This window comes from Arachis stenosperma, chromosome 1, assembly GCF_014773155.1.
Source record: "Arachis stenosperma cultivar V10309 chromosome 1, arast.V10309.gnm1.PFL2, whole genome shotgun sequence".
NCBI classification, from domain to species: Eukaryota; Viridiplantae; Streptophyta; class Magnoliopsida; order Fabales; family Fabaceae; genus Arachis; species Arachis stenosperma.
Genome location: NC_080377.1, coordinates 135,005,253 through 135,017,937, shown reverse-complemented (window position 1 = coordinate 135,017,937; position 12,685 = coordinate 135,005,253). Strand labels below are relative to the sequence as shown.

Here is a 12,685-nt window from a genome sequence, read left to right as displayed (position 1 = left end):
TGAAAGAAAATACGCGAAGAAGAAGAAGAAAAAATGCGAAGAAGAAGAGAAAGGAATGCGAAGACGAAGAAGGAAGAAAGTAAAAAAGAAAAAGAAAGAATGCGAATAAAAAAGAATGCGAAGACAAAAACAAAGAAGAATATGTGCATGTTTGGGCGCCATTATTTTATTAAAAAAAGATCTTTTTTCAATGAAAAAATATCTTTTTTTATTTTTTAACATGTTTGGCAAATTTTCAAAAGTAAAAGTAAAAGTACTAGTAAAATCAAAATAAGATCTTTTTTGAGAAGCTGTCATTTACATCTTTTTTTAAAAGATCTTTTTTTCTTAAAACAAAAATGTTTTTCATGTAATAAATAAACAAAAAAGTACTTTTATATTGTTATACCCAAACATAATTGATAGATAAAAAGACCTTTTTACATGAGATATCCAAACATAAAATTACTTTTATTTCTCTATAAGATCTTTTAAAAAAAGATAATTCGAAAAAAGATCTTTTCTTAAAAGCTTACCCAAACAAGTCCTATGTGTTACGTTATTAAAACTCGCGTAGTGTAATAAAAATGATTTTTGTTGAGTTTATGCCAACTTAGTTGGATTTAATTGAAAAAAACACTTTTAATGTATAAGTAGACCGTAACTAAAATACTATATATATATATATATATATATATATATATATATATATATATATATATATATATATGTTGAGATTTCGTCTTAAGTATTGACGATGTAAATAGATTAGATGATGATATTAAGTATTGGAAGCATTTCAAGTGCACCGGGAGTACTGGTGTACCAGTTGTTTTAACCGTTGATCTGAATTATAAAAAATATATATAATATATATTAATTAAAATCAACGGTTAAAATAACTGGTGCACCGGTGCTCCCTGGTGCACTTAAAATGTTTCCTTAAGTATTAACGGTTAAATGTTAAGGGTGGTATGCAAATATAGTGTAACAATATGATCACATCTCGCATAATGATTGGGTGAGTATTATATCCCATCAACTGATTATTACTTTTCTAAGCTCGTTGAGATCGTTAATAATGATGAGTGGGGGGAAGAGATAAGTAGTTGGAGTACACAAGTACCTGAAATATGCAGATAGACAGTACTACTACTATGTGAGTGACACAGCTGCTCTATATATATAAAATGCAAATATGTGATGTTAGCTTTGACGTTGCTCCAATGTCATAGTCTCATAGAGCTATAGCTATAGCATAGGGAGGCTGCCTAGCCCACCTTCTTGTTTTTTACTACATTGCTTATTATAGCAACAAAAGAAAATCAGCATGCACGTACATGGGAATGAATCTACTAATTGGAATTATTATAGCACCTTATATATATTGTTCTAAATCAAACATCATATATAGTTTAGTTTAAATAAAAAAAAAAATCTATGAACTAACTACCATACAAGTGAACTAAATTAATTTTTTATTTTTTTATTTTAAAATTAAAAAAATTAGAATAGTAAAAGATTGCTGGCATATATTGTACTACACAATCTTTGAATCAATTAATAAATTATATTGTTTCCCATCATCAATTCGTTTATTTAGAGTAATATTAGTTGAGAATCGAATATCTAGAAGTAGGTATTGTTAATTAATTGGACATTTGAAATCACTTATATATGTGTGAAAAATAAGAGCTTAAATATTAGTATATAGAAGTTGCGGTAATTAATATCGATACAGTAATACGATAATATAGATGTGTGGTCATTTGAATAAGACATGATTATTTCCCTTTCCTTTTTTTGGTTGGAAAAAATTTTTGCTCCACTCCACTCCAACTTTTGTTCACGTGGACATTTTCTAAAAAAATTCAATTAGGGAGTGGATTTTTTTTTTTGGCAATATCAATCAACATTTTGAAATTATTTTTTTATTCTAAATTTTAAATTTAAATTCTAATTTTAGAATCTCCAAAAAAATAAAATTAATTCTTTTTATTTATTATTTTCAAAATGGGTACTGTTAGGGAGCCAATGGTCTAAGTGTATAATGTGTACAATAGGCTAAATATTTGGTCAATGAATAAAATGAGCATCACCCATACTATCCAGAATAACCATCTGGATACCAAGAATAATAAACATCTCATGTTCCAAAAAGTTTAAACTAATTTTGGAGCTCACGAAGGATCAAACTCTTGACTTTTCGGATCTAGAACTCTAATACCATGTCATGAACCCATTCATCCCAAAAGCGTAACCTGACAGGACAATGTAACACTAATGGTTATATCTCTAATACTTCCTAAACCTCCATTGTACACATTGTACGCTTAAGCCATTGGCTCCTTATACTTTCTCTTTCAAAATATATCAATGGTAAAAAGTCCTTGCGGTAAAATGGTTCAATTAAAATGACAAGAAAAAAAAAAAGAAGAAAAGAAAATACATATAATAATTGGCTTGTTATGATTGGAGGAAAAATAGTACGTTAGAAAGTAATTAAGCACAATAAATGGGGAAATGAAAGGGCAGCAGAAGCACACGCAAACGCAAGATATATGTTTGGTGGGTGTAGATCTCTAATTTCTTAGTTATGTCACAGCCATGGTAACCACCAACCTGTTGGTCTCTAGGATAAGGGCAGTAAAGGAAGCACATGTTTTTGTTTCAATTATAATCAAATGGCAAGAATAGAGATTAAGAGATTTTATGGGCCCAAATAAGGGAATTAAAGGATATTATTATTATGGCCCAAGTATAAGAAATTGGCGATGGTATAATCATATGATGATGTGATGCATATATATGAATGACATGAATAATAATGGAATGCAAGATTTCATAAGAGGTAAGTAAGAATGGAGATAGAGGGGGACCATTCCTGTGGCTGAGGCTCAGTGTACCGTATCATTTCATCACACTCAGATCCATGTGAACAATTCGTACTACACACCGTATTCTCCACTTACTATCAAATAGTCACCATAGTAATTGCTTTGCTAAGCCTGCACTCCTTTTGTTTTCTTTTCAAACTGATTCTCTCTCAATTCAAACAATTAGTTACTCTTTATAATATATTTAATAATTTAGATCAAATAAATTATATCATTATGATTAATTTCATTTTTAATTTAATTTGAATTTTGATCATTTAATCAATTAAATAATATTTTTTAAATTAAAGAATTATTAGAAAAGTCACATTTTATAATTTTATTTCTTTTTAAATCACTTATTTAATGATCAGTTCCAACACAAAAGAAAAAAAAATCAAATAGCACAGAATTTTGCTTTAAAAAAAAATCGTTTTTCATTGAAGCAAAACTGCAATAGCCGTGAATCTAATCTTAAATGATAAATATGTTGGGCTAACTAAAAAAAAAAAACGAAAGAGTATATATGTAGAATAGTTGCATACAGATCAAATATTTTGTATCATATGCAAATTACAGAACTTTATTATAAGGAATTTAAAAACTAAAAACAGAGTCATTTAATTTGGCTATAGTAAACCTTCTTAAAATACAGTTCGAAGGTATAATATAATGTTACATATCGTTGCGATTTTTCTTCAATAAAAAATAAAATTTCTCCGAATTTTTTTTTTTGCATTAATTTAACTTCAACGGAAGAATCACCGGGCGTCTTTTATTTTTGTTTTTCTTAATTATTAATTTGTTCCTCTTAGGATTTGAGTTTTTGTTTTTATTTTTTCGGAATTGATTAATAAATAGATGGTTTGAAAAAATAATTGTAAAATGTATTTTTTTCTATTAACTCTTGTAATTTTTTTTAAAGTATTATAAATAATTGATTAAACTATCATAATTTAAGTCAAATTAAAAGTTATATCTTGTGTCTCAACTACATTAAGGACCCATTTTATTTTGAGTAAAGTTAGGAATTAATATTATATTAATTTTTTTTTATTAAAGATATGGAAACTCGAATTTGCGACCTCTTTTATTAGTTAATTTCAGTTAATATTATAATAAGATTTTAAATAAATTTAATATAAAATTTATTAAAAATAAATTTTTTTACTTTAAATTTTAAATATTTTTTTAATTAAAATATTTTTATTTTTAAAAGTTTTAGATTTTTTTCCTCTTATATTAGTATTGACAACAGTATTGACTCCCAAAACTTTTTTATTTTTACCCTTCACTTATCCAAACCTTTTTTTATTATTATTGACTATAATGTTTAAATTTTGAATAAGAAAATTAGTGCAGCCTTCTAAGCATTAAACTTTTAAATAATGTTTAAACTTTCGAACTTCGAAGGGTATGTTATCTATTTATCATCTTTACTAATGGTACCTTTATTAATATTATATACAATGAATAAGAAAATTGGTGAATTATTAGTTACATTAATGTCTATTAATTCACAAATAATCTTTAAAATAATTTCATTTTACATCTTTTCATAAAATGATTTGGATGTAAATCATTAAAAAATCTCTTGTATGTATATCATTCTCCATGTATATAAAAATTGGGAGCATGGTCTCTTCTCATAAAAATTTAGGTGGATGATTAATTAAGAGTGCACGATCAACGGCTACTAGATACATATATACACTTAATCCATACTATATTATTGAATATATAATCACGTGCATTAGGTATAGGAGGATTCTGCATATCAATAAGCACTAGTGACCTTGATCTAAGTAAGTGCATATGCGTCTCTAATGGCACTAACTGTTTTTATAAAAATATCTATACTATCACTATAAAAGAAACGGCTTCATTTTTTTTCTTATAAATTTAAGTAAGGAATAAGCTTTTACGTAAACTAGGGATTGACATATCAAAAATAAAGAGTAGCAACATTGACTTCTTAAAAACTTTCACTGAAGTAAAAAGAAATACAAAATTGTACATATACACAATTCATCACCGAAAACACACACAGACATATATATGATATTATTTCTCAAAATGAAAAACAAGCTATATATTCAAGCGTCAAATGTTATTAACTTGTAATAACCTTAAATAGAAAATCCTCTCCAGGCCAGAAGATAATTTTGATTCTTGTTTTTTATAAGAAGAAAAAATAAATAAATAATGCTGACATGCATGCCATTTTATTCTGTGTATATTTTAATGAAAAGAGAATAGTACACTAGTTATATGGTTAATTTTACGCTGCTCCTTTAATTTCTACATGCAAATTATATATATTATTATCTATTTCTCTTCTCCACCAGACAGGCTTCTTTGCATTCCCCTTTTCACCTTTCTCCCAAAATATGTAACAAACATATGGTAAATGTTTTGTTTAACTAAATATATGCATGGAGTATATTGGGTGTGTAGAATGATTATTACAAAGTTATTTTTCTCTATTGAAATTGTTTTTTATATGAAAGATAAGGAGATTTGAGCCTGCAACCTCTTAGATGAGAATGAGAAGACTATGCTATTTGAGCTATAATTCATTGGCTCGATTGAAATTGTTGTTACAGTGTTTAGTGTGTGATGAATTTTTGTTTGTATTATTTATAAGCTAAGATACATAAGATGATTGAACGCTATTCCGATTTCTAACTATAATAATATAATTACATATTGAATTAGTTTAATAATCAATTCACTAAGTTTCAAAAATTTGAATTTCATTTGTCAAGTTCAAAGATACCGTGAGAAACGAATAATATTATGTTATATGAACCAATATTAGACCTCAATTTAAAACCCTAATCTGCATGATGATTGGAAGCTAATAACGATTGAATATAATGGTACGGTGAAGATGGAAGTGCATGATCTGTTAGCAAACATCAAATCTTTGATCAGCTTGTTTTCTCGAGACAAAGCATTTAACTTTTGCAGCGCAATATGTGCGCACTTGTCAGAAAATTCTATCGCAAAAGTAACCTCAAATATCTAAATATATTAGGTTTAATTTTTTATTACCATACTATTAAACATAACACAATCTTTCTTTGATTTTGATCCCACCTTCTGACTGGATAAGGACTATATAATTCATCGTAAATTAAAAGTTTATTTAAAAATTTGTTATTAGTCAATAAATTATCGTATGCATAAAGCAACATTCAAAAAATCTCGACAATTTCTTAGAATACTAATAATAATAATAATGAACAACACTTCAGCTGTATCTCTTAATTGTTTATAGAAACAAGCTAGCACAGTAGGATAAATTAAACTAACGCTAACTAATTCAGTTCTGGTAGTAGTTCATGATTTGTTTCTATATTAAAGCCCTAGTTATTAGCATTAGGTGAGAACCATTTTCAGCATTATCATCATCATCATTATCACCAGGTTGTAACTGTTTCAGTGTTTTTGTACCATAATTATTGGAACCTCACTCAAGTTATATATATATTCCCATAATCTCATCAACTCACACATTATATATTAAAAATATATAGACTTTTGTATAATTTTTTTTATTAAGAAGCATAAATATATATAATTTTGGTCTGCTTTACACTGGTGCTATAGCTACATGATCATCATAATAATATAAATAAACTAAAGCTGGGTTCTCCCGAATCATATTATTATGGTGCAGAACAAATTTTTATAGTGGAGAGAATATCCTAATAAGCCTGCTTTTTCTCTCCTCCTATTATTTTAGAGATGAGGATGGAGATATCATTAGATTCCAAATATCTGAGTGAAAATATAAAATAATAGTTGTGCATATGCATAGTACTAATTGGGCAAAGTAGCATGAAAATGTTGAAAACAATTTGAAGGAAGATAGAGAAACAGTAATTTTTAAAACAAATAGAGGGGAATTGAATTGAAAGGGCCATGGAATTGAAACTCTCAGATTCCACATTTTTGTGACAGAGCCAATCATTCAATGCGGACATTCAAAGAGGGCCCATCGAATGAACGGTCCTGATTGATGGAAAATTATGTGGGCCATGATTCCCCCAGTAGTAGGGTCAATTTAAGACTCACCATGGACCCTCTCTCTCATCAAAACTAATTAACTTAATAGAAATTAAGGAAATGATTAAATTGAATTAAAAAGAGAGAAAAAGAGAAAGAAAAGATTGGAGGGGAATGATCCACCTGTTTGTCAGTGACATTGTAGATTGGTTTAGGCAATAAGAAGCATAATGACCCCACTACCTGAGGCAACACCTGGAACCGATAAGGCTCATGACCCCACCGTCCTATTAACCCCTCCCTCTCCCCCTCTTTTCTCTAAAATCTTAATCATTGATGCAGTAAACCTCGAGATTCATGGCAGAGATTTAGAATCACCAATGATCAAAAAGCATTCTAATTTTTAATACTACTACTTCTACATCTACATCTACATCTACATTTTTTTACTCCTCTCGCGGTAACACTGTTTTATCCCTTTTACCCACTCCACCAGGCTTTGTCCCAAAAAGAAAGAATGCACGACCAAACAAAACTAATTCATCCATGTCCGATCTTTTCTACTTGAACCTTTCATAGTGAAATTCAGTTCTAAGTAAAATAATACATACATACTTAATTACTTCTAGATTAGTATATACTCTAAGTGGATATGTTTTCTAATATTTTAAAAACAAATGTGCATTTGCAATAGCAATATTATTGTTGTGTTTAAAAATTAGGCACAAGGGTAATTAATTAGCAGTAGTGTATTATATAATTATTTAAGAAGAAAATTAAAATGTTGTTAGGTAGGAAACTTAGCAATGGCGAGGGGTATGGTGGAATGGGAATGCAAGCTAAGCTAATTAAATGAGTCGTTTTCCTCTCATCATCTTCAAACATAAAAAGCATAAAATTACAAAAGCAATTATAAAAGGCTCTATGACAAGAAAGATAAAATAGAAAAAGAAGAAAAGAGAATTGCACAAACAATGATGATAAGATATCGTGTAGTGGAATGAATAACTCAAAGGAAAGGAGACAATAATTTTTTTTTAACCACAAGTAAAAAAAAATTGAAATAAGAGGTGAAAAAAATTAAAATTAAAAACATTCAGCCAAATACCCAAATGTTAAATAGTGTCATCATCTCTCAAACCCTAAAAAACCCTCATTCATCATCTCTTGGGATCATATTTTAACCACACCAGAAAAAAAAAATTTAACTTGTGGAAAATTAAATAAATAAAACTCAATTTTGGGAAGAAAGAAATTGAAAGATCAAATAGCAAACCTCTCTCACGTGTGTTAAAAAAAACACATCAAATGGATCATTCAAAGTTGTACACGATGACGACGAAGATGAATTGAATTCACAGCTTCAAGATCCTTTGAATTATTATTCGATGATGATGATCAGTATAATCAAGAGTGGTGGCTGGTACTATCGTGTCGATCATCGGTTCCATCTCGATGATGTTGATGAGAGCCACTGGCCTGAGACGATTCTGAAACTCCGATGACCGGACGGTAACTGCCGAGACCGGCGATCATATTCAAATGGCTTTCGTTGACACTGCCTCCGCCACCGGAAGAGCCTAATTGCTGACTCGGCAACAAAGCCATAGGAGTAGGGAAGTTCATGAAGTGCAAACCACTGGAAACGGTTCCACGGTACAACCCACTGTTACTAACCTGCGTTGGAAACGTCCATATAGGGTCACCACTCATAACCTGAGGGGCATTTTGGGAATTCGCCACCATCCATATGTTGGCCGGAATCTGAGCTGCGTGGCTCGCCTGAATCGCGCCTGCGCTTGATTGCAGCAGGTAGCTTCCCATTTGGTGCTGTGCTGAAGAAGATAGGTCGTGTTCCGATGGCGGCCTTCTCTTTCTCCCTAACGAACCTTCTTCCGCGCTTGTTTCAGATAAATCCAACGTGGAAGAAGAAGAGGGAGCGCCATGGCTCTCTCTCAGTTCTTGCTTGAAAATATTTGCGGTTAGGGTTTGCTGTTGCTGTTGGAAGTTAAGGAGAGTGGTGGTGTTGTTGTTGCTGTTGTTGTTGTTACTGGCGGTGGTGGTGTCGGACGAGAGGGTTATTCCGGGGAACAAGGTTCGGCGGTTTTGGAGGGGGAAGTTAGGGCTGAAGTATGAGGATCGGAGCTGGGATGGTACGGACATGGAGGAACCGCTGCTGCGGAGGGAGATGTTGAGGGACGTGAAGTTTGCGGGGATTGTTCCAGTTCCGGTGGCGGCGATCACGGCTGGCTCCGCCTGCTGGAGGAGCCACTCGATGGTCTCGCCATCGGACTTGTGGCCGAGCTCTCGTGTCAGCTGGAACACTCTGGCTGCACAGAGAGCTGGCATTCGGATGCGGCGGCCACGGCCGTCGACTTTTGTATGGCGGTCCTTGGTGGATGTCCGCTTAGGAGGAGGCTTCTTTCCAGAAGGTTCAGAGGATAAAGAAGGCTGTATTTGCTGTTCTTGTTGTAAGGCTAATTGGTTGTTGTTGCTGTTGTTATTGTTGTTGTTTGCAGTGTTGCTGTTTGGATTGGATCGGTTTGAATTTGAAGTGGATGGTTCTGCTGATGAGATAGCTAGGGAAGGGTAAGGGGAGGAAGTTGAGCACGACGCTGCTTCTTGATCTTCTTTCTTCTCTAGAAGTTGGAAGGGGAAGTTCTGTCGGTGGTGGTGGTGTTGGTGATGATGGTGATGGTGGTGGAAGTCATCACCTCCCTCCATGATCGCATGAAGAGTCCAAAAAAGAAAATAAAATGAAAAAATTAATAATAAAAGCTTGGGTCAGTTGAGTTTATAAGTGTGTTGAGTTTATTGTGTGTGTTGATGTTGCTGAAGTTTTTTTTTCTTTTTTCTTTTTTTGAAAGAGAGTGAAATGAGTGAGTTTTATAGTTAATAATCTATATATGTGGTGGGTCTTTGTGAAGAGAGGATTGTGTAAACTGTGTATAGTTTATGTTTGGTTTGGTTTGGTTTCTTTGTATATAGGGCAAGGAATTTTATTTGCTTTGAAATTGATGAGTGAGAGAGAGAGAGGAGAGGTGGGAGGGGAAGAGCTTTAAGCAACAAAGATAATGAGTGGGAATTATATTGGTGAGCTTTAAATAAAAAGCATGATATTTTTTATTTTTCCAATTTGCTTTCTTTCCTTCATGTGTTGTACTGTATGTATGTATGTATGTGCTGTGTTTGAGAGAGCTTTTTAAATTTTAATTAATTAAATAAACAAAGAAACATAAACATATGTATGGATATTATGTAGAATTTTTTCTTTTTGATGGTTTGGTTTATTGAATATTGATAATGATAAGCTACAGCTAAACTTGAATTGGAAAAATAGAGTTAAATGAATTGTTGTGTAAGTGTATGGGTTCAGAGATCCACGTGAGGTGCTCTTTTTACGATTCAATCCATAAAGACAATGGTGGCCGATGTGGGACCCGATCCCAAGTCAAAAAATTGAAAGACCTGTAAAGGAAAAATTATCAAGGTGGGTCCCTTCCCATTCAAGTAATCATTTCGTTTTGCCTTTGCCCTTTGCCCTTTGCCTTAGGCCCCTTTCCCCTTTTCCCCTTCAACTTTGGGATTCCTCAATTCCCCTTTGCATTTTGCATTTCCAACCCTTCTTTTTTCTTCATTCTTCTTTCAATTACACACAAATTAACCACCCCTCCCTCCCTTCAACCTAATAATCTAACATAGCTATCATTAACACACGTATCATAAATAACAATCATCATTCATTATTATTTCTAATGCTTACAAATTATTTGTGTGTGTGTGTGTGTTGGGCCAAGCAAGAAGCTGCTAGCTATATGGGGCTACTCATTTAGGAGGATTAATCATCTAAATTTGGGTTCATGCTTATAGCTAGGCATGTTTATTTTATATATATATATATATAATCAAACACATTAATATAATAGCAGGCATGCATGTCTCTCTACTACTTGCATGTGATGTGCACATATTATGAATTCCGCTTTCTCAATTGAACTTGAAATGAAATCAAACAAAACAAATAACATCCTTTGCTACCATTAGGATCGGAATCATTGAAACACATTTAAGGGGAGAGAAAAAGACAACATATACAATTGAGAATGGAGTTTTTTGGAGTAACACAAAAGAAAAAAAAAAATCTATATAAGATTATCTTCTTTAGAATTAGGACCACCAAGTGGCACATGGAAATGGGATCTAAATCCTTGTAAAGTTTCAGAGAGAACAAGCAGTCACTATATTATGCTGTATATATTGGGAGGTCTATTTCAACAACTCTACTACTATTGGATATGTAGCTTGCTAGAAACTCATTTCATAAGTGGTGAGGTTTTATTTTGTTCATTCAATTGGAGAGTTGAGGCTGACATACACACTCTTATAATTGAGTGCTTTCTTTTCTTTTCCTCTATTCTGATCATGTCATCTATCACCAATCTCCACACACACACACATACAAATACAAATACAATTATACCATTCCCAATTTCCTTTTCTTTGCATTTATGAACACCCTATTCTTTCTTGTTTTAGAACTTGCCATTGACCACAAAAGCAACATTAAATTGACACTTAGCCTGGACTTTATGTGACATACATGCATGTAATAATATAATAATATTATATTACTTAATCTATTCTAAAAATTTTAAACATATTAAACTAAGAAATAAAAAAATAATACTGGAATATTAACACTATAATAGTTAATTTTAGCTAACTTGTCAAATAAATCTAATACGAAATTCAATAAAGATGAATTTTTAGTGAGTTTAAATTTTAAATATTTTTAATTAAATTTTGAATTTTTAATATTTTTATTTTTAAAAATTTCATATATTTTTTATGTTAAGTATTGATTGTAATATTGATTATGTAATTGCGACTTTCTCTCAATGATATTACCGATTGATCATCAAGTAATAAGCTAATTTATCTATCCTTTTACTAGTACAGGAAGCTAAGAGAAGAGATAGTGATGGTTATTATTATATTCAAATAATGAAATTAAAATTGAACCCCATCTAAAAAGATACATATACCAATGCTAAAAAGTAATTAAGACAATGATTCTTGAACTCTCTCGGGCTTCTCCCCGGACCGGGAATATATCCAAACTATTCCTTTTTTTCCCATCTTAGTTTCTTCGAAGTTGTATATGTATGTTCTTCCACGCACCTATCTATCTACATGATGGAATCAAATAGTTTATGCTTTGAATTTTGAAATTCATAGGAGTGAAAATCGAGTTGTACTTTTAGTTAGCAGTCTTAAATAGTGAAGTTGCCTCAGTTATTATCACATGCAAGCGAACCCCTCATGAATAACGACAAAGAATCCCTTCCCCCTACGGAAAATAGCTCTTTCTTTTTTTTTTTTCATTGCACATATACATACATATGTTCATCAAATAATTTATTGTGACATGGCTTCAAAAGTAAAACAAGCTAAGCACGACAAATTAACAACGTTGATTCCAATTAACCGGCGTTTACCTTTTACCTTTTCATGAATTCTAATTTGTCATTATATAATCTACTTTGTTTGACCCATATATAATTTGTCATTAATTAATATAATAAAGCACGCATATCAATAGCTAATGGCAGCATTGCAGCTTGGTGGAAGTTGATTTTCAATTTTGTTGGAACGAAGAAGTGGTGGAAATTGAAATGAAATAATTAAAAATGGTTAAACGAGTTGAATTTATTATGTTAGGGGGAGGAGAGAGTTGAAAGTGCCCACGTGAGATTCCTCAGCTTTTTACAGCATATTATGTTGTAAAAGCTCTTGTCGCGAAATTACATGCCAAG

General features: G+C 31.5%; 1 protein-coding gene across 1 annotated transcript; it reads right to left on the bottom strand.

Annotated features, from left to right (window-relative positions):
• Positions 1-6,206: 6,206 nt before the first annotated feature.
• Positions 6,207-9,921, bottom strand: LOC130934423 (transcription factor TCP14). Its single transcript, XM_057864019.1, has one exon. The coding sequence runs from the start codon at positions 9,591-9,593 to the stop codon at positions 8,277-8,279; it is 1,317 nt and encodes a 438-aa protein (XP_057720002.1). The 5' UTR covers positions 9,594-9,921; the 3' UTR covers positions 6,207-8,276.
• Positions 9,922-12,685: the final 2,764 nt, after the last annotated feature.

Excerpts from the sequence above, each read along its gene's own strand:
- LOC130934423 (XM_057864019.1), bottom strand. The coding sequence starts at position 9,593 with ATGGAGGGAGGTGATGACTTCCACCACCATCACCATCATCACCAACAC.